The sequence below is a fragment of the Eurytemora carolleeae genome, unplaced genomic scaffold (genome assembly GCF_000591075.1).
Source record: "Eurytemora carolleeae unplaced genomic scaffold, Eaff_2.0 scaffold321, whole genome shotgun sequence".
Taxonomy (NCBI): Eukaryota; Metazoa; Arthropoda; class Copepoda; order Calanoida; family Temoridae; genus Eurytemora; species Eurytemora carolleeae.
In genome coordinates this window covers 149,046-172,023 of record NW_019396506.1, presented here as the reverse complement: position 1 = coordinate 172,023, position 22,978 = coordinate 149,046, and the positions used below count along the sequence as shown (strand labels likewise).

General features: G+C 32.6%; 2 protein-coding genes across 5 annotated transcripts; both read left to right on the top strand.

The window, feature by feature from the left end:
* Nucleotides 1-1,733: 1,733 nt before the first annotated feature.
* On the top strand, nucleotides 1,734-15,590 carry LOC111704550 (uncharacterized). 4 transcript variants are annotated; one of them, XM_023476822.1, is made up of 7 exons: nucleotides 1,734-2,007; nucleotides 2,467-2,543; nucleotides 4,699-4,773; nucleotides 6,796-7,002; nucleotides 9,869-10,004; nucleotides 14,289-14,404; nucleotides 14,933-15,590. In XM_023476822.1, the coding sequence occupies exons 4-7, from the start codon at nucleotides 6,955-6,957 to the stop codon at nucleotides 15,092-15,094; spliced, it is 462 nt and encodes a 153-aa protein (XP_023332590.1). In that variant the 5' UTR covers nucleotides 1,734-2,007; nucleotides 2,467-2,543; nucleotides 4,699-4,773; nucleotides 6,796-6,954; the 3' UTR covers nucleotides 15,095-15,590. The 4 variants fall into 4 exon arrangements, with proteins under 4 accessions (XP_023332590.1, XP_023332589.1, XP_023332592.1 ...); XM_023476821.1 differs by lacking the exon at nucleotides 2,467-2,543; XM_023476824.1 differs by lacking the exons at nucleotides 2,467-2,543; nucleotides 6,796-7,002 and adding an exon at nucleotides 5,543-5,604 and having other exon boundaries at nucleotides 1,735-2,007.
* Nucleotides 15,591-15,768: 178 nt separating this feature from the next.
* Nucleotides 15,769-19,279, top strand: LOC111704539 (moesin-like). Its single transcript, XM_023476796.1, has one exon. The coding sequence runs from the start codon at nucleotides 17,492-17,494 to the stop codon at nucleotides 19,277-19,279; it is 1,788 nt and encodes a 595-aa protein (XP_023332564.1). The 5' UTR covers nucleotides 15,769-17,491.
* Nucleotides 19,280-22,978: the final 3,699 nt, after the last annotated feature.

Sequence of the window (22,978 nt, the reverse complement as noted above, 5' to 3'; positions counted from 1 at the left end):
CTATCAAACTAGCTATGTAATAAATGCTGTTATAAAATGTGTTGTACAATGTCTAAGGATCTAACTGCGTTAATCCTTAGCTACGTAAAACTTGTACGACTATACGACTATATTGTGATTAGATTATATACCTGCAGAATATTTAGAATACGTATTGGCACTTAACTTGACTTAACATGTAACATGAATATTTAGAATAGACTTTAATTAGAATCAGAACTCCGCTTAGATTTCAGTGTAAAGTAATTGTATCCTGCTGAGTATTTGAGTTGAGATCATACCACGTTTAGGGTAGAGATCGTTTAAGAAATAGCTTGTTGATAGCTAAGCTTGTGTCCCTGTGTGCCATGTGGAGCAGATGTAATAGCTTGTTGATAGCTAAGCTTATGTCCCTGTGTGGCACTTAGAGTGGAAGTAAAAGCTTGTTGATAACTAAGCTTGTGTCCCTGTGTGGCATTTAAAGCGGATGGAAGTGCTTGTTGATATCTACGTTTGTGTCTCTTAAGAGCCTGAGTAATAGCTTGGTTTTATAGCTATTCTTGTGTCCCTGTGTGGAATTTAGAGCCTGAGTAAAAGGTAAATTGATAAGCTACACTTGTGTCTCTGTGTGGCATTTAGAGCCAGGTGGATTGCGTTCTGGTTAACTTGGATAGTGGACTGGTTGAGCCTGGACTGATACAGTTTGTGGGACAAACTTTTAAGAGTACGGCATTTACTACACCTATACATTGATCCCAAATTAAAGGGGACGATATTAAACCTGTTCGTTCATGTTACGTAGTTATTTTCAGTTCAGTTAAGATAAATCATGATATGGGGTTTACGTAGTTTTTTACAAATGTAGATAATTAATAATGTACAAGGTAGTTCAGGTTTACAGATATAGTGTTATACGATCATTACAGGAGTAGGAGTATAAATTTTATAATAGCTGAAAATGAAAATGTCAAAAAATCTCATTTTTGGCTAGCAAATGGATTTGCAACAAAAAGTAAATTTTAAGTCCTTAAAAAAAAAAATTTTAAAATTTTTCTTAACTATTATTACAATAGAAAATTATATTTGAATATTTTTTATTAAAAAGTGAAAGTTTAGTAATTAATAGTAAACTTCAATTCTTTAAAATCCCTGTACTGTCGTCCAAAAAAGTTCCAGTAGAAAGCCAGAGAGAGACAGATAATTAAACAAATGAAATATGCCACACGCACTTCAGGTTAATACAAATACTCTAGTCTTACCGGGTAGTTGGAAACCTAACCGGACCAATACTTCTACTCATTCATTCTTTCATATAAACATCATTGAAGTTAGATCTTTGTTGAGCAAAATTGCTTTATATGAAAGATGGTTCGGATCTTTAAAAATTTTACATTTTATTATTCAAGGGGAATCAATTATTCCAAATTATTACTTTTTATTTTACGATGAAAATATATCTTTAAACCTATAAATCGCTTAAACCATCGACAATTATGAATGGCCAAAAAAAATGTTAGAATTAAAGTGGAGTATTAATGAACGAAAATACTGATTTTTTCCCTGATTTTCTTGCCAATTTGTAACACTATACATCCATCTCATCCTTTCTCCCTTCTTGCATTATTCCCCCCCCCCTCCTCTTTGTACACATCCCCCCACCCTTACACGCCAGGTTAGCGTGTTAGGATGTGACATGAGCCCAACCCTCCTCCGTAATACCGGAGAGGATGACAATACGGTCAGTTTCTTTCAGTTTAGTTCAGCTTCCAGCTTAGCAGGGTCAACACAGCTTACCTCACATAGAGAACAGTTCTAATGTACAGCTCGCGTACTGGAAAAAGTACACTTCTAAGTTGTTGATTTTAGAGTGTGCTAAGTTAGTAGAGAAGTTTATTAACAACGTTTAGTTAATTCAATTTGACTGTAAAGACAAGTTACAGGGGACGAATACTTAAAAATGCAAGTGTCGAATTTGTAGCAAGAAATTACATGTGGTATGATATGGTATTAGATATTCAACGATTTCAGGTAAATTTGAAATTAAATCAATGATTGCCAATATTTTCTTTTAAATTAATATGATAATTTCAAAAAATAAACTTAATTTGAAAAAAAATTCAATGATTTTTGCAAAAAAAAATAAAAGGGTGATATCGAATTGACACTGTATGTTAAAAGGGTGATATCGAATTGACACTGTATGTTTAAAGCTCGCTTGCTTGAAAATTCTATGTTCTCCAAAAAAGTGATTTTTTAGAACAAAATTTTTCAACGACCTTTCTATATATTGGCTTTATTTATAAATGTTAATGTGACTTCAAGCTCTGCCACCCCCCCCCCACACCCCGTCCTAGAGTTAACATTTAGCGCAAAAGATATTTTTTCGAGCAAATTCTTGAATTTTCTATTTTGTAATATTTAGGCGTTTAAGCGTGAACACAAAAATTGCACTTGGACTAATTTAGTTGATTATGCAACAATTCTTAGGGCATATCTTTCACCTGTTATTCTTGGAACAGATAAACTTGTAAACTCCAGGATTTGACTAAGCTAAAATAAAAAAGGTGAGCAAAAGATTGCTTTGAAAATTCGAACAATACTAAGAAATTATTCAGGAAAAATCTAGTATTCATACATTTTTTAGCACAAAAGTAATTTATTTTCTATTATATGATATTGACCTAACTTCTGTGACATGCTTGTGTCTCTATAGATGTTCTTCTTTGATTTTATGATTTCTGCTTAAAGCAACCCACACAGAGACTTATTTAGCTTCTTGAGAATAGTTTTTTGCCTACTAGAATAAGTCACAATTCAGCAACTATTCTAGATCATATTTGCACTAACAGTTTTGATTCTGGCATTATTGTTTAAGATATTTCTGATCATTTTCCTGTTTTATATATTCGAGATTTTAAAGATAAATTCATAGAAAAAAAGTGCCAACAAAAAACTAGAAAGTTTGACTCTGAGTCTTTTTTCAAATTCAAAAAATTTTTAGAAGATAAAAATTGGGAAATGTTCTTCTGAATAGAGACCAGGACGATGCATTTAATAATTTTTTTGATTCGATTGATAACTGTTTTGAGAGTTCATTCCCTGACAAAATAGACCTTTTAACCCTTAGATGTCTGACGCACTGATGATATCGAGAAAACATAAAGCCAAATTGTTTAATAAAAAGTTGAGGAAACCCTGTCAGGAAACTAAATCTAGATGTAAAGAATGTAATACAGTATATACTCGCCTTGTGAGGGCAACACGAAAAAAATACTTTGATGATAAATTTTAAGAATACAGTAAAGATTGTAAACAATCATGGCTGACTATCAATAGTGTACTAGGAAGGGGACGTAAAACAATTAACATTCTTGATGCATTTGTGAGCAATGGAAAAGTTCTCTCAGGGGCCGTAGAGATATCAAAGGGTTTTAATAATAAAAGGCACTAAAAAAAACAATTTTCTGACTATTTGTCAGAGGGAACAGATGAAAACTTTGTTTTTGCAAATATGACCCCCGATTTTTATAAATGATGCTCTTAAAAAAAATAAAAAGTAAAAACAGTTCTGGACCAGACAAAATCTCAACAAATTTACTGAAATATATCATACCAACTATCATGGGTCCTATCTGTCATTTATTTAATTTATCTTTCAAAAATTTATTTCTTCCTACCATTCTTAAAACTGCAAAAATCGTCCTATCTTCAAAGCTGGGGAAACGCATAATTTTACAAATTATAGGCCTATATATAAGTTTGCTCTCTTCGTTTTCAAAACTTCTAGAAAAATTGCAGCAAATCAAATCATGAAATATTTTCTAAGTTTGTAGGTGTTCATTTAGACGAAAATCTTAACTGGAACCATCATCTTAAGTCGGTTATAAACAAAGCATCCAGTGCAGGTTTTGCTTTGTCAAGTGTAAAAAATATTCTTCTTAGTAATATTCAAGGTTATAATGCAAGGAAATTTATTTAAGAGGTGTACGCATTTTTTGTACTGCAGTGTACTGTCTCTGGGCGGTAATGTAAACACAAGACGGATGTCACAGCCTGACATGGGATCCATCTTTCACATAAAAATCAATGAAATATTCTGGTAATAGGAAACTATTATGTGAATTATCAAAAAACTGAAAAATTCTTGTTTACAAATTCCGCCCAGAGAGAACTGGTTTCAATATGTACCCAACGTATACGGCTACTGCAATTAACTTTCCTTGCATTATACCCTTGCAGAGATGTAAAACATTTCTTTTCTTCTTCTTTGCAAATATGTTATGCAACTCTTTACACGGATCTTTTTTTGCAAATATGAATTTAGAATGAAACTGAACTTTGAATCTGTATGCATGCCAGGTTGTTAGAGAATTGATTTAGAGAAGACTAAATAATGTTCAAGAATTTGTTTCTATAAAAAGATGTTCCGGGGCCCAAATTACGATTTCCGGGACTAATCAGAAAATCTAAAACGAACGAATCATTAAATAAATTTTATATTGCTCACATACAGATTTACATGCAAAAAATACGATTGATTTTTTATATTATGTGCATGTTTCGGCATTATAAGCGTGGAGATAATCTAATATGATATGGGACGCTATGTACCACAAATTTGTGAAGTACACCTGCAGTATGGAAACAGAACCAAAAAATGGCGGTTTTACACTTTCATGTTAATTCCACTCTATATATATATCTCTTCTCTTTGATTAGAATGTGCCCGTGTGACTGTTGTATTTCTGAAACTGAACCTGACACCGATAAACATTTCCAGTAGAACACTTTCAGGTAACTTTGCTTAAACCTGTACATAACAGATGTTCATAGTATGTACAGAACAAAGCAAATTATTTGCACCTATACCTGTACATAACAGCTGTACATAGTATGTACAAAATAAAATAGATCACCGCTCTAATAACTGTACATAACAGTTGTCTATTGTATGTTATTATATGAATATACCGTCGGCTCTATTAACTGTACGAAAAAGTTGTATGTTGTATAAAGTATGTAAAAAACAAACGAAAACCGTCGCTCTAATAGTAAGGTTTCCAGCAAACGAAACGTTTCGCAAAAATAAATAACGCGAAATGCGAAAATTTCGCGAAATTTAGTCTTTTTTGATGAATTTTGCAACTTTTTCGCTAAAGTTTAGAATTTTTTCGCTAAAGTTTTGAATTTTTTCGCAAAATTTTTGCATCAATTTTTTCGCGAAATTTTTGCATTATTTTTTTTAAAATCTTCGTATTTTTTGCGAAAATGAAGCGATATGGTCGCAGAAAAATGATTTTTCCTTTTCGCTGGAAACCCTATCTAAAAGCTGTACATAGTATCCAGTATCCACTCATTAAAGGTTATCACTTGCTCTAACCAATTTAAATTTTGACAAAAAAAAGATAAATTAATGTTGTCACAAAATAAAATTTTCTAATCCATATACTTTGCAAATTGATGGTATAAACCTGTTATATTTCAAACTTAGATTATTTAATCTAACAGAATTAATATTGAAATATCAAAGTTCTACCGATTACACTGCGTTGCAAATATATAGGAATTACAAAATCAGACTTGTTGCAAGGCCTCTACTCTATTTTCTTATTTGAATTTAAATTGGTAAGATTTTTTTCGTTGATAATTTTTTTAAAGCTATTTTTCGTAGCTTTTGTACAATATAAATATGTTTCATTACGGCAAGTGAATCGTTATTTTTGCTTCTGTTAAATACTAACAAAATTTTTTCCTTTTTTTCTAATCTCTTGTTTTCTTAGCTTTTTTAATCCTTCTTCTCCTTTTTCTTATAAACGCCCTTTAAAAATTTATCTTTTCCCCGCAGCCGAGGTCATTGTCCTGCTTCTATATACCTTTCTAATTTCTGTGCTTCCTTTCTCTTCGTCTTTCTCTTCCTTTCTCTTGTACCTGTCTCACAAATTCTTTTCCACTTTCTGCTAGCAATCTTTCTGTTTTACTTTCCTTCATATTGATCTTTCTTTTCTTCTATATCTTTTCATCTTCCAAGTCCTTTCTCTTTTTTTTTGTAAAATGTCTTAATTGTATTCTTTTCTAAATACTTGCTTCATCTGCTGTTTATAATTCCTTTTCTTGCATCATGATTATAAGAATGTTTTTCATCTCTTCCATATTTTTTGAATTTTCACTTATGTTCTTTAATTCTGCTCTAAAATTTCCTTCTTAACTTACTGGTCCTGTCCACCATTATTCTCACTGGTCCTTTCCCCCTTACTCCTCACTGTTCCTGTCCCGCCTTATTCTCACTGGTCCTGTCCCCCCGTATTCTCACTGATCCTGTCCCCCCTTATTCTCACTCTGCCCCCCCTTCTCCTTACTGGGCAGACTTTTATTCGTTTCCTTCGTTCATCGTTCATGAACGACCCATTTCAAAAAAAAATTTTAATCGTTAAAAAGATTGATTTCGAATTCGTTATTAAAATTACCGTGCACTTTCCATTTATTTCAGTAAATAAAATTGCTCATCAGTAAAATCGTATGTTCAATAAAATCGTTAGTTCAGTAACAAACCATCATTTGTTCAAAAATTTATTCGAAAAAATCGTTCGTTCAGTAAAAAACAATCGTTTTTTTCCAAATCTGTTGGAAAAATTCGTTCTTTCAATAAAAAAAACTTTGGACATAACCCCCCCCCCCCGCTTCTCCTCTTTTCCTTCTATGCATGTCCCCTAATCCCCTATAACTCCAGGTCCACTAATGAAGTATACGAGAAAGCTAACAAAACAATAATGTTTCCTCGTGTCCCTGTAGAGCTTAGACTTATGGTGGCCATTTTAGAACCTACTGTTCCTACCCCGCTTACACCTCTGACGTCATTAACAATTGCCGAATACACAATTTGCTGCTGACGTCAACAGCTGACATCATAATCAACAGCTGACATCATAATCAACAGCCGACGTCATAATCAACAGCTGACAGTACAAGCTGTTATTGATGGATTCTTATCAAATCAATGGTGATGTAACATCACCTTTACTTCAGGTGTACTAATAATGAATTTGCAATTGACTAAAAACACTTTTTTTGCCATGTGTTCCGAAAGTCGAGGAAAAACCAAGAAATACAACTTTTTATATAATTTCATCCCTAAACTTTATAATTTTTTTTATATAATTTCATCCATAAAATTAAAAAAAAAAAATTATATAATTTCAAGACATTATGTAAACGAATTATTCATATTTATTAAACTTTAAGCTTTTCAACGATTAAAGGGTTTTTTTTTGATCGCCAAGCATGAATTTAAAGATTTTTCATTGAAAAATTTTATTTAAAAATATTTTTTGTAGTTTTCCTTGATATGGTGCTGATATTTGTTCTTAAGTAAACTTAATTTCCTCCCATTTTTCCCTTCGCAACCCCTAACTCCAATTACTATTGTTTTTAGCTTTTTAAGTATTTGTGTTGCAATATTTGAATATCCCCAGGGGAAAACAAAATCATTATTTATCTTGTTTTAAATTATTTTTCAAATTTTTTTTGTTTAAATCAAATTAATCCTAATTATTTAATATTTTCAGCTCTAAAAAGTCCCCCCATCCCTCTCCTGGCCATTTGAATAGAACTTGAAAGGGTGCACACTGTCAACAAGATTTTTTAGAAGTTGAAACGTAAACCTGAACTGTCAGCCCAAATTCTTTCAGCTGCTCAGCTCAAAACATTAAGTTTACAAAATGTTCAATTAAAATCGATATTTTTAAGAAATTTTCCCCAAGATATGCATTTAATGTAAAGAATTTTCCATCATATGCAGTTTTTAAAAGATGCATATAATTAAAATAGTTCAAACTATTAATTTACCTCACAAAAGTACATAACAAATCAAATAGAAATAACAAGATACGTCATAATCAAATAAGTTTGGCTGGATAAAAACTGAATAGAAATAATTTCTTAGTAATTTTGAAATAGCTGTGGATATCTTTGTCATTTCTGAAGAAGTAAAAAATACTGAATCAAGAACGGTTTCTGATGTTCAAAGAAAAACTGCAAATATTCATGTCAAAAATACACAAATCCTGCGCTTTAAGTTAAGTTTCAATATGGGGATTAAGCTGCCAAGATCTAGATAATTATTTTAGTAATGTTAGCATCACTCACAGTTACAGACACAAGGAGATGTTTTTTGTTTTAAAAACTTTAAAGTGAGTGACAAAAACTCGAAAGGCAGAGAATGAAAAAGAATGAAATTTTTCATGGATTTGCGGATTTTTTTTCAGTAAAATTTGTGGATTGTTTAGGAATATTACAAAGGGTTCATATTTTAGTTATTTAAACCTTCTAACAGATTTTTAAAAAAAAATTTCAAAAAATGCGAAAATTTCGCAGTTCTAAAATTATTATAATAAATAACAGACTCAAAGAAGTTCGTAGTAAGATTTCGATTCTACTGGAGACAACGGGAGGGATTTTATTTTCACTGGAGGGGTTTCAAAAAATGCTTTCTACAATTTAAAACTTTACGCAGGGGGATTTACATTCCACTGGAGGGATTCAGATATCTTTCCTAGGGGTTTATAATTCTACTGGAGGGATTCAGATATCCTTCCTGGGGGTTTATAATTCCACTGGAGGGATTCAGATATCCTTAAAGGGGGTTATAATTCCACTGGAGGGATTAGGTTATCCTTCCTAGGAGTTTAAAATTCCACTGGAGGGATTCAGATATCCTTCCTGGGGGGTTATAATTCCACTGGAGGGATTCAGTTATCCTTCCTAGGGGATTATAATTCCACTGGAGGGATTCAGTTATCCTTCCAAGGGGTTTATAATTCCACGGGAGGGATTAAGTTATCCTTCCAAGGGGTTTATAATTCCACTGGATGGATTCAGTTATCCTTCCTGGGGGGTTATAATTCCACTGGAAATATAAAACCCCTAGATATATATCTGAATTCCTTCAATTGAATTATAAATCCCCCAGAAAGATATCTGAATCCCTCCAGTGGAATTAGAAACCCCTAGGAAAGATATCTGAATCCCACCAGTGGAATTATAAACACCTAGGAAAGATATCTGAATCCCTCCAGTGGAATTATAAACACCTAGGAAAGATATCTGAATCCCTCTAGTGGAATTATAAACCCCTAGGAAAGATATCTGAATCTCTCCAGTGGAATTATAAACCCCTTGGAAGGATATCTGAATCCCTCCAGTGGAATTATAAACCCTAGGAAAGATATCTGAATGCCTCCAGTGGAATTATAATCCCCAAGGAAGGATAACTGAATCCCTCCAGTGGAAAATTAACCCCCCAGGAAGGACATCTGAATCCCTCCAGTGGAATTATAATCCCCCAGGAAGGATATCTGAATCCCTCCAGTGGAATTATAAACTCCTAGGAAAGATATCTGAATCCCTCCAGTGGAATGTAAATCACCCTGCGTAAAGTTTTGAATTGTAAAAAGCATTTTTTTTCAAACCCCTCCAGTGAAAAAGAATTCCCTCCGGTGGTCTCCAGTGGAGTCAAAATCTTACTACGAACTTCCATGACTCTAAATAACACCCTTTTTAAACTTTATTAGATAATGATGTATCTTGTCAATTTAACTTTATTTATTTATGAATTTAAAGGGTGTATAATTTTTATTTTCAAATCGCCTGCGATCAGTGCCATATTTATCTGTGAATGAAGTAGTATCACACTTAATCCAGTTAACATCGACAACGTCTTGGGATTTCCAGAATGTGGTCTGCCTTTAAAATTGAGGAAGAAAGATAAAAATTTGGTCAGATATCCATTTTGTCTTAAAAAATCAGAATTCTCAAAAAAAGAAAGACCCCCACTTTGGAAACCCAATGAGATTTTAAACTTTTTGAATATCCATGTTTATTTAGGTCTATTTAGGTTAGAATGTTTGATGCTGTAGTCTGGTTGTTTATCTTCACCCTCCTCCTCCTTCTCCTCCTTGCCTTCTTTAAACTCCTCATAGAGTTCCCAGGGTTCATGAACTGGAAATGTATTTATATTGAACCTCATCCAGGTACATTACAAGTACATACAAGTACAATGCACAGGTACATTAGAAGTACATAAAGGGACTGTACAGGTACATTAGAAGTACATAAAAGAATATACAGGTACATTACAAGTACATAAAGGGACTGTACAGGTACTTTAGAAGTACATAAAGGGATTGTACATGTACATTAGAAGTACATAAAGGGACTGTACAGGTACATTAGAATTACATAAAGGGACTGTACAGGTACATTAGAAGTACACAAAGGGACTGTACAGGAACATTAGAAGTACATAAAAGTACTGTACAGGTATATTATAAGTTTATAAAGGGACTGTACAGGTACATTATAAGTACAAAAAGGGACTGTACAGGTACATTATTTATAAGTACTTAAAGGGACTGTACAGGTACATTATAAGTACATAAAAGGACTGTACAGGTACATTACAAGTACATAAAAGTCTGTACAGGTACATTATAAGTACATAAAAGTCTGTACAGCTCCATTATAAGTACATAAAGAGACTGTACAGGTAAATTAGAAGTACATAAAGGGACTGTAAACGTATTAGAAGTAATCCATCCAAAGATGGCAATGCCTGATTTACAACGGTACCATTGAAGCCTTAATCTACTTAAAATATGGAAGATATGCTCGCTTTCCAGACTAGAAAAGTTTGTAATTCTAAATCTTCATTCCTTTATAAAAAGCTGGTTTTTTGGTATGCAACAATTTTCATTTAATCCCGCCCCTTTTAAAAACAATAATAAATAATAAAAATAATTTGTTATTTTTACAAAGGAATGTCATTTACTCTCAGACAAATTAGAATCAATGGAAATTTAAACCCCCTCGGGATTAAATTTCCATTGATTCTAATTTGTCTGAGAGTAAATGATATAATGCTTTTTTTAAAGAAGAAATTCAAGAGTCACTTTTTGCAGTGAACTCGCAAGCGAAAATAAACAATTTAAAAAAACAAAAGCATGAATATCATACTTGATCAGACAAAGCTTTCAGGTTACCGATGTCAATTGGGCATATTCATCGTTGCAAGGAGGGTTACTTGAAATTATGTTTGTAGGGAGTGTTCTCGAAAAAAGGTCTTAGGATAAAGATGATAGAATTATGTCTCGATCGGTACTTTTGTTCTATTTGATGATTATGAGAAAAGTTACTTAAACTATACACTAGAATCTCCCTAGCAAGGGGTTCATTCATTTGGTGTCATGTCCCGGTTTGCCTTATATAGTCTTTACGTGTACTGTTCTGCTTGCTCCAGCAGCTTTAAACTCGGCCCGGTACTTGAAATAAACCGTGGAGTTTACAGTGGATAATGAATTTAGTTACCATTTTATCACTCGACTTTTTACCTCCAGGAGTCGATTATTTTTACCAAATGATGACATTAATCATTTGATATAAAATTGTTTTAATGCATCGGTAAATTTAGGGCTGGATTAAAAAAAATATACTCGAGTTTAAGACGAGTTTTCAAATTTTGAATTCTAAGCTAGTTTCAAATTCATATTTTAATCCAAATCAGTTAGCGGGGAATCATTTCAAGAATTTGGCCTTCTTTTCTCAAATCTAGTAAGTTTGCGTATGCAAAAAGGCATTTCACAGTTAGGAAAGCTTATTGTACGGAATCTTTAATCTAGAAAACATTAAATTATGCATTTGAATTATATAATCTAACTTTTAAGTTTCATTGGCACTTTTGCTAAATTTGAAAGACCATTTTTGTAGCAAATGCGGTCAAATGCGGCAAATGCGGTTCAAAAGCTATAGATTATTTCAGGAAAGTTCTGTATGAAGCCAAATTTTTGAACAGTACATAATTTCGTCGCGTACTAATTTTCTCAACAAAGAAATCGGCCCCACCCCCCTGTTTGGGAAAATCTCCAACTTTATTGTGTTTGACGTTCAAGGAAAGGTCGGGAAACTACTTAAATGATAGATAGATAGCAAATACACAAAAAGAAAGATAATAGATGTAGAAAGCTCACGTGGAAATACTGTCAAAAAATTTCCGTTCAGCTGCAAGCTAATAAATTGATTAGAATTTAGCTGCAAACTAATAAATTGATTAGAATTTAGCTGCAAACTAATAAATTGATTAGAATTTAGCTATAAGCTAATAAATTGATTAGAATTCAGCTGCAAACTAATAAATAGATTAGAATTCAGCTGCAAGCTAATAAATTGATTAGAATTCAGCTGCAAACTAATAAATAGATTAGAATTCAGCTGCAAGCTAATAAATTGATTAGAATTCAGCTGCAAACTAATAAATAGATTAGAATTCAGCTGCAAGCTAATAAATTGATTAGAATTCAGCTGCAAACTAATAAATAGATTAGAATTCAGCTGCAAGCTAATAAATTGATTAGAATTCAGCTGCAAACTAATAAATAGATTAGAATTCAGCTGCAAGCTAATAAATTGATTAGAATTCTGCTGCAAACTAATAAATTAATTAGAATTCAGCTGCAAACTAATAAATTGATTAGAATTTAGCTGCAAACTTATAATATGATTCGAATTCAGCTGCAAACTAATGAATTGATTAAAATTCAGCTGCAAACTATTAAATTAATTAGAATTCAGCTGCAAACTACTAAATTGATTAGAATTCAGCTGCAAACTAATAAATTGATTAGAATTCAGCTGCAAGCTAATAAATTAATTAGAATTCAGCTGCAAACTAATAAGTTGATTAAAATTCAGCTGCAAACCCTCCCATTTGTTATATAAATTACCATTCAACCGTTCGGTTCAGTCGCAACCAAGCAAAGTATTTAGATATATAGATAAATCCACAAACATTTATGATGCAGCTTGAACTTGTATCTTGGCGTCCTGTAAAAAATGTTAATGTTGAGAACCATGTAAAAATTAAAAGTTAATACTGTAAACTAGATTATTAGATCGCAAAATCGTACTTTTAACCTCTTTTGTTGTGTTTGATGTGCTTTAAGGTATGAGCAAGAAAGGCTCCATTTTCTGTTTTTATTTGAATAACATTTCCATTTTACAGATGTGTGTAAATTAAGCCCGTTTTTAAACAATAAACCTCTCAGCTTCTTATATAAACAACCCTAAGTATACTCTCAGTTACTGGGCAAACTAAATACCATAGAATACTGCCTTAAGAATCGATAATATTGCAGGGGATTAGCACTGATACAGTTAAACCACTTTTAGACTCAAGTCATGACTTTAAATAATGAACATGAGACACAGCAATTGTGCAGTGTAAACTGGCCAATTCTACTTAATAAGTGATTTCAGAAGTCACTATTTCCTTTGTAACAACATGAAATAAAATGAATTATTGCTATAATGTAGTTTTCCTATTCCACAGTTTTTTGGTTCTCACTGTTCTAACAATCTGACTGGAGGAATAATGGATAATAAATGTAATGATGTTCCCATTGTGATTAAAGAAAACTGCATTATATAAACAGATTGCTTTTTTAGTATTTCTTGATTACACATTCAGATTTTGAAAATTTGGCAAAAGTTTTTGCAAATTTGAATTAGCTGGGTCAAAGGCCTTTTCAAACATGCATAATTTTATAATTTAAAGCGAAAAGACATTTTTGTTTTTACTTGGTTTTTGCACTGGCAGAATCTAAAATTCAAGATTAGACAAATGTAATATCACATTTAAAACACCAAAAAAATTAAAAAAGGATTGAAACCATTTTTAAATTTAAAGTACTTATTTGTGTTAGGGTGAAAATGTTAGAAACTAGATAAAACACTGATAAGTTTATACTTTTACGTTAATTGGATAAACTAAAAGATTTCGAAGATTTTGGCAGATCTTCCTTGATGTCAAAGATAAAATATTCGAGATAAGCAGAGAAATCAAACAAAATTTATCAAATATTTAATAAATATGTACATATTTCATTAGTCCATGGCTTTATAGCAAGTGTAAGAATTATAAAAAAAAATTGTGAATTTCAGGAGTTCAAACACCCCTGCTCAAGGAAGAAGTAAGGTCTAGCAAAACAATTTTTGTTATTTCTTTGGTGTCAATAAAAGTTCTCTAAAAGTTCAAAAAAGTGTTAAACGCTTTTTAGGATTTATATAAAAAAACATAGGTTTAAAGAAACATTGTAGAAACAGTAAGAAATGTCAAGTATTTAAAAAATATTCTGTAATATCTTCTACTTATATATACTATATATCTATCTACGTACCTATCTATGTATCGACCGATCTTTCTCTCTATAGATATTTAAATTTTTTCTTCTCTTTAGCTTTTTTTGAGCAACTTTTGTTTTTAGATAAAATTGAGATTGACCTCTCCGAGTACGAGCTAGCCGCCATTGAAATCCCCGACAAGAAGGTCACAGAGGTCAAGGAGGTCAAAGCGGTGATGCTAGACGTCGAAAAGCAAAAGGAACAGAGATATCAAAATGCCAAACCTTTTCAATCCCAAATTCATCCGAAAAAGTTGGTTTTTACTATTGAAATTTATTGATAGAGATCCTCTCTTAGACGAGACATATCCAGGATTTTGCATTTGCTCTTTTAAAAAGGTGTTTTACTGAAGGGTGCAGAATGTTTGTGTTTTGATACTTTCTTTATACATACAAAGTAAATTTATATTTATGAACTCTCTACAATGTATTTACGTGATATGTAGATTGTAAATTAGAATTAGGGTTAGTTTATTTTTTCTGTATTTTTTTTTCTCCTAAATAAACGTCATAGTAAATTATACGTTTTCATTTTATACTTTTTATAAAACAATCAGGGCTTATCATTTTACAAAATCAACACACTTAAATATTTTTTTAGGATTTAAAATTCATATTTGTTTCGGTAAAATTCAAATATTTTTTCCTCTCCATTACAACAAGACATCAAAAAATAAAAACTTTCAACTTTATTTTATTTTTCTATATTTGACATTTGAGTCTCTCAGTGTGAGGTTCCCAGCCACATGGAAGAGGTTAGCTCTGGGACCTCCGACTACGTATCGGAGGTCATGTCCTCCACGGAGGACCCTGATAAAGTCCTGAAGGCGAAGTTACAGTTCCAGGACAAGATTATAGTGATTAATGAGCACGTTGGAAGGCAATGCTAGTGTTTTGTTCAACATGCGGATTTAGTATACCATCATTCTCCACTAAACGCTACAATATCTTCACCGAAAGCTTAGTTTCGGGTGTAATGTCTAGAATATATCAAACCAAAGACTTTTCCTAAGCAAAAACTTGTTTCAGTTAATCTGAAGATCTCCAGGATCTCTGTAGTCTGTGCAAGCAAGAACATATCATCAAGTATAAATAATATTCTGTATTTTCTGTTAAAAGACATATTTACGTTTTACAAGTTTCTTTATTCGTCTAAAAGGCACATTTAATCTGAAAATGTTATACTAATTCATAAATCACAGAACCATTCTTACATTTCTCAACATTCCTATAGAATTTTAAATTTTCTTATTTAATTTGACCCCCCTCCCCCCAACCCCTCTTCAAGTATAGACGCACTTCGGTGACAAATACTTTTCCACTATGCACATTCTAAAAACACTGTAACCTTGGAATCGTGGATTTCAATAAATTTTTTAAATTGCTTTTAACTTAATTGAAATATGTAGACAAACCTCCAGCTACTAGATCTCAAATAGTTTAAAAGTACAAAGTAGACGAGGTAGAAACGTGTGAATAATAAAATAAGTACAGTAGAAGACGATTATATTTTTACAATGAGGACGAATTTTTATTAATAATGCTGTGATGCACAGACAAACATTTTTAAATAACAAGTTTAAAAGTAAACAATGAGAAGTTGTAAATTAACAAATTTTCGATTTTATTTAAGTGCTTTTGCTGTTTGAAAGCGGGGAAGCAATCAAAATTGGAAACGAAAGTCGTCTTTATTGTATTGATATATACGACGATGACAGTAACTCAGGAATAGTACTTTAAAAGTTAAAATAAATCTATCTTAGACCATTGGATAATAGTTGTTATTTTTATCTATCTCCGGCTTACGTAAAATTTAAGGACTTTCCTTCTGATGCTATAAATTAGTTTTATCTCTAAAGATAACTAAATGACGCCTTGTTTAATAGAGGACGTAATCACGTGATCAAACAATTCTAAGTTTTACGACACTGATTTAACTGTTCAGTCCTTGACCTATCAACTTTTCACTTTTGATCAAAATTTGACAATTTAAACATAAATTTTTCTTCTTTTCTTTTATACTTTTTTTAGCGTAGCCATTTTTAGATGAAAAGTATATAATTGAAGGCAATTCTGTAAGTTTAAAGATTGTTGAATGATACGAGAGATTTTAATTCAAATTTAAGAAACCGTACTCATTTTGGTGAAGCAAACACCCTCCTTTATGAACACCTCCCTGACAAACACCTGCAGCATGGACACCTCCTTGACAAACACCTCCAGCATGGATACCTCCCTGACAAACACCTCTAGCATGGACACCTCCCTGAAAAACACCCCCAGTGTGGACACCTCTCTGACAAACACCTCCAGTATGGATACCTTCCTGAAAAACACCTCAAGCATGAACACCTCTCTGAAAAACACCTCCAGCATGGACATCTCCATGAAAAACACCTCCAAAATGGACACCTCTCTGACAAACACCTCCAGCATGGACCTCCTCCCATACAAACACCCTCCAGCATGGACACCTCCCTGAGAAACACCCTACAGCATGGACACCTCCCTGACAAACACTTCAGCATGGACACTTCCCTTACAAGCACCTTTAGCATGGACATTGGAAACCTCCCTGAAAAAAACACCTCCAACATGAACACCTCCTCGACAAACACCCCCAGCATGGACACCTCTCTGACAAACACCTTCAGCGCGGACTCCTCCCTGAAAAACACATCCAGCATGAACACCTGTCTGAAAACACCTTCAGCATGGACACCTCCCTGACAAACACCTCTAGCATGGACACTTCTCTGAAAAACATCTTCAGCATGGACACCTCCCTGACAAACACCTCTAGCATGGACACCTCCCTGACAAACACTTTCAGCCCGGACACCTCCCTGACAAACATCTCCAGCATAAACACCTACCTGACAAACACCTTCAGCGTGGACAACTTCCTGACAAACTCCTCTAGCATGGACACCTCGCTGACAAACACCTCCAGAATGAACACCTCCCTGACAAACACCTTCAGCATGGACACCTTCCTGACAAAAACTTTCTGATCTGTTTTTTGTTTTAGACTTGCATTCCAAAAATTAAGAAAGGAAGGGGAGGGTATTATCAACCCCCCCCCCCCTCCTCGGTAATGCTTTAAACCGTGTTCGTGTTGAATTAGAAACAATTCTCACGAGTTTCATTCTGACAATCCTTGTAAATATTGACGTAATTTGTTCATATCTCTCAAATGTCTTGTGTTTCATATAAAATACAGGTTTTCTTTTTTTCCCCAGATAGAGTCAAACCGAACTCAACTGCAGAGAGACCTTTGGTCAGAAATGGGACTTTCTAGGATAAATATTGAAGTTTTAATCTATGATGAAAAGAAATTGTTTACAATTGACACCAATACTACAGGATCAATGCTAATGGATCAAATTGGTTTAAAGATAGGAGTCAGCGAGGTTTGGTATTTTGGTTTACAATACATAGATCTAAAAGGGAGAATAAACTGGTTGAGACTTGAAAGAAATGTTGTAGATCATCGTATCCTAGTCCGAAAGATGCTGATTCCTTTGCAGTTAAAAATCAGATACTTTCCTCAAAACTTTTGCGAAGAGATTTTTCAGAGACAGACATTTACTCTTTTCTATCATGACATAAAAAGTAAAATTTTGGATGAATCTCTGTATTGTACAATGGACAAGGCAATTCGTTTAGCCGCGTACGATATGCAGAATATATATGGAAACTTTTATCCTGAAATTCATAAACTAGGAGGATATTTACCAATTTGTCAGATTCTTCCTGTTACAATGGCTAAGCTAAGTTTTGAGGAATTGGAAGAAAAAGTGTATTTACAGCACGCTGAACACCGAGGAATGTCACAAAACAGGTGTCGAGTTGAATATTTGAAAATTGCTCAAACTTTGGAAAATTTTGGAATTACTAAGTTTCAGGTTTTTCATAAACATTCTCAAGTTACCCTAGGGGTTCATAACCTGGGGATTAATATCAGCTCCCCAGACAACAAGGAAACATCGCAATTTAACATTCCGTGGTCGGACATTGTTAAGATATCCCTAAATGGGAAAAAATTCATCGTGGACCACATCTTTATGAAGGTTGTAGTCAAGTGCCAGGGTTGGAAAGAAAGTGATGAAATCTACGACTTGGTTGCGGGGAACTATACAATGTATCAACGGAGAGATAGTCCGCAATATATTGAGGAGATGGAATATTGGAAACTAAAGAGAATTAGAACTAATAACCAGCTCAAGGAAAGTGAAGAAGAAAGGGAAGAAGAAAGGGAAGAAGAAAGGGGAGAAGAATGGGAAGAAGAATGGGAAGAAGAAAGGGAACAAGAAAGGGAACAAGAAAGGGAAGAAGAAAGGGAAGACAAAAGGGAAGAAGAAAGGGAAGAAGAAAGGGAAGAAGAATGGGAAGAAGAATGGGAAGAAGAAAGGGAAGAAGAATGGGAAGTAGAATGGAAAGAAGAAAGGGAAGAAGAACAACCAAGCGAGAATACAAAGATTACTCTAGTTAAGCAGAAAATCAAAGATATTGAAAAACATCTGAATGAAATCCAAAACACAAAAAAAGATTTAGTAAATCAAAAAAATCTATTGATGGAGTATTTGAAGAATTCTAAGTATCTGAAACACAGTCATAGTCCAGCAATTGTCAGAGAATTTTCGGAGAAAAGAAAAAATATTGATAGAGCGGCAAACAAGATTGTAAAAAGAGTTTGTTTTCAAGACGAAAAAGAACAAAGAAAACAGGAAGAACAAGAGGAAAATTTAAGACGAAAATATGAAAAATCAAAACTGCGGAGGACGGAGATGTATAAATGTCATCAACTTGAGAATGAAATTGGCATCTTCTTGAACGAGAAGTTTCATGATGAGACATCACAAGAAACCAGTGAGGATAAAATACAAGAGTTGAAAACTCAAGAAAGTCACGTCACACTTATTGACTGTATTCATCAAGATAATGTAGAGAAGGAAAAGGAAGCAAAACATTTGCCGGCATTAGAAAGGGAAAGGGTTTATAACGGAAGAAGAAAGTACATGGAACTGCGAGAATGCAGGAAGAAGCAAAGCTTAAAATTTGAAATAAATTAAATACTATCTAACTAACTCATGTTGAAAGAATTGTATGAAATATAGATTGTTATTGTGTTTATAAGATGAATTTATAAATAAAGCTATTTACAAGAATGATAAACCTTTTTAAACTGTTGGGGAAATTAACTGCAGCATTTTATTTACTAATTTAAAAAAAACTCCACGTTAAGTTAATTTATGAATGGTCAGATTTTAAGAAATTTGCCTCAAAAATTTGGATTTGTCAAAAATCGCTAAATCGGACAGTATTTTTTGTATTTTGTTTAAAGATTTAAGAAAAGAAAATGCCGCAGATAGAACAACACTAAAGAGTTAAAATCGAAGATGGACGCGAAGCGGCCTGGAAAATCTAATAGACTTGCAAAGAATAAAATTTATGATTGATAAATAAGGTCAGAACAAGAATAATTGTGTATTTATTCTAAAACACATCTATTTACTTTGATACGATAAATTCAATAAGAGCGAAGAATACAATTTGAAAAGTTTACTACCTTTATTATTGCAAATATGCCCTTTATACCTTAAAGAAATATTAAATATCAAATTTGGAATTTTATGAAGAATGTAATTTTACTGGTGCAGGTGCATAAGCAAAAGTTTTTACATTAGAACCATCTCATTCGCGGATTTTTTAAATATTGTGTCAATCTGCTGTGTAGATATATCTTAATATTTAATATTTAATTCTTTCCAAAAGTTATGAATACTGAGTTCGAATTTAATGAATTTGAGCGGCGTCTCAAAATTGCCAAATATCGGTTTGAATTGAGCGCCGGCTTGAATCTTGAAACATTGACTACAATTTAAGTGGAACCAACCATATTTCAGTCACGTCTCAAATTTAAGCCGCAGCTCAAATTCCTAAAATTCGGCCTCTGATTTTCAAATCCAACAACGTAATAATCATTTTAAACTTTAAATTATAAAAAAGTTTTCACAAAATACACAACATCCGGTTTATCTGGCAAAACGATGTACAATTCATTAAAGAATGAGTAAAGTTACGAAATTTAGTTCATTTCTGAATGTTGCTAATCAATCTGATGAAAACCCTGTTTTAAAAATGAAAAATATAGAATAGACTTTACCACAAAAAAATGGAGAAAAACATATTATCAGAATGAAAAATCAAAAAAATATTGTGATTACTTTTTGATTAAATATTGAAACAGATACATTTTTTCAACTAGACATATTACATATTACATATTATGTGCATTGATATCGAATTACATATATATAATGACTAATTTTCTTGTAGAAGAGTGTATTTTTTAGATTTAATATTTATCAGTAAATTATAAAAAAAAAATTTTAACCGGGGGAGATTATGTGAAATGGATATGTATTGTGAAAAATGATTATACATCAAATATATAAATATATGTGAATTGAACAGTGAATTTTTTAACAGAATTTTACATCTTAAAAAATAACTTTGTACATAGATTTTTAATCAAACCAAATATACTTAAGCAAATTTTATCGCATTTTCATTTAACATAAAATCTTAAAAAAAAGGAAAAATGGAAAAATTGTTTTGATTATGAAACCGGGATAAGGCATGAAATTTCTCTGTAATAGATAGATAGCTTGATATATAATAAGATAGCTAGATATATAATAAGATAGCTAGATATATTATTAGATAGCTAGATATATAATTAGATAGCTAGATATATAACAAGATAGCTAGATATATAACAAGATAGCTAGATGCTAGATATATAACAAGATAGCTAGATATATAATTAGATAGCTAGATATATAACAAGATAGCTAGATATATAATTAGATAGCTAGATATATAACAAGATAGCTAGATATATAATTAGATACCTAGATATATAACAAGATAGCTAGATATATAGTTAGATAGCTAGATATATAACAAGATAGCTAGATATATAATTAGATAGCTAGATATATAACATTAGATAGCTAGATATATAACAAGATAGCTAGATATATAATTAGATAGCTAGATATATAACAAGATAGCTAGGTATATTATTAGATAGCTAGATCTATAATTAGATAGCTAGATATATAATTAAATAGCTAGATCTATAATAAGATAGCGTTATAAGTCTATGAAATCAATATTGGTGACGGAAGAGACTGTTCCTGAAATGTTGTATTATAGAAACTGGTGCAGTTATTACCAGGCCTGACCGCCCATTCTGGAAACTCCGATAAACCAAAAATAGGAGCCCCCCAGGTATTTATCGCAAAACTGAAAAAGAAAAGTATAATCTTTAAATCAGGCTTTTCCTAAAGATATAAAAATGTTTAATCTAATTTGCGTTTTTAATATTATTTATCTAATTTATATAATCTATCTAATCTATCTAATCTATCTAATGTATATAATCTATCTAATCTATCTAATCTATCTAATGTNTGGTTGGTTGGTTGGTTGGTTGGTTGGTTGGTTGGTTGGTTGGTTGGTTGGTTGGTTGGTTGGTTGGTTGGTTGGTTGGTTGGTTGGTTGGTTGGTTGGTTGGTTGGTTGGTTGGTTGGTTGGTTGGTTGGTTGGTTGGTTGGTTGGTTGGTTGGTTGGTTGGTTGGTTGGTTGGTTGGTTGGTTGGTTGGTTGGTTGGTTGGTTGGTTGGTTGGTTGGTTGGTTGGTTGGTTGGTTGGTTGGTTGGTTGGTTGGTTGGTTGGTTGGTTGGTTGGTTGGTTGGTTGGTTGGTTGGTTGGTTGGTTGGTTGGTTGGTTGGTTGGTTGGTTGGTTGGTTGGTTGGTTGGTTGGTTGGTTGGTTGGTTGGTTGGTTGGTTGGTTGGTTGGTTGGTTGGTTGGTTGGTTGGTTGGTTGGTTGGTTGGTTGGTTGGTTGGTTGGTTGGTTGGTTGGTTGGTTGGTTGGTTGGTTGGTTGGTTGGTTGGTTGGTTGGTTGGTTGGTTGGTTGGTTGGTTGGTTAATTGGTTGGTTGGTTGGTTGGTTGATTGGTTGGTTGGTTGGTTGGTTGGTTGGTTGATTGGTTGGTTGGTTGGTTATATTGTTTATTTAAACAAATAAACGCCGAAATGGCAGAATATATTAAAAGATGGCAACTCTAATACTGCTTTATTGCTCTAAATAAACACCAAAATGGCAGAATATATTAAAAGATGACACCTCTAATACTGCTTTATTGCTTTAAATAAACGCCAAAATGGCAGAATAAATTAAAAGATGGCACCTCTAATACTGCTTTATTGCTCTAAATAAACATCAAAATGGCAGAATATAATAAAAGATGGCACATCTAATAAAGCTTTATTGCTCCTCAGAGGAACGGAAAATTTGAAAAAAATCAACAATAATTTCAGAAAATTCTGCTGAATTTGTTTTTCTAATAATCTATTAGAGAGAAAATAATTTTTTTCTGTAACAGTATTCATACAAATTGATAAGATTCTTATAATAAAATTCGAAAAAAAAAATATTTTTTATTTTTATCACAACATGTTTTCTTCTAGGTATATTTTTTGTCTCATTTAAGACAGCGGCGTCTGTTCATTAAATTAGAAAAAATGCAAAATGTCAAGAAAGTATTTGTATTCATTTAATTCTGTATTTAAAAAAAGTTCAAAAAGATCAGAAAGTTCAGAAAGTACGACGGAAAAATGTTGACAAATAATTAATTTTACTTTCGACAAATATTAATATGTGACACATGATATTATTCCCATTTTTTAGGGCTTTTCAG

What these genes read in the sequence shown, in the direction of transcription:
- LOC111704550 (XM_023476821.1), top strand. Translation starts at nt 6,955, where the DNA reads ATGGATTCTTATCAAATCAATGGTGATGTAACATCACCTTTACTTCAG. An exon ending in TAACATCACCTTTACTTCAG is followed by an intron (nt 7,003 to 9,868) that starts GTGTACTAATAA and finishes AGGTCTATTTAG; the next exon opens with GTTAGAATGTTTGATGCTGT. An exon ending in TAGACGTCGAAAAGCAAAAG is followed by an intron (nt 14,405 to 14,932) that starts GAACAGAGATAT and finishes TGAGTCTCTCAG; the next exon opens with TGTGAGGTTCCCAGCCACAT.
- LOC111704539 (XM_023476796.1), top strand. Translation starts at nt 17,492, where the DNA reads ATGGGACTTTCTAGGATAAATATTGAAGTTTTAATCTATGATGAAAAG.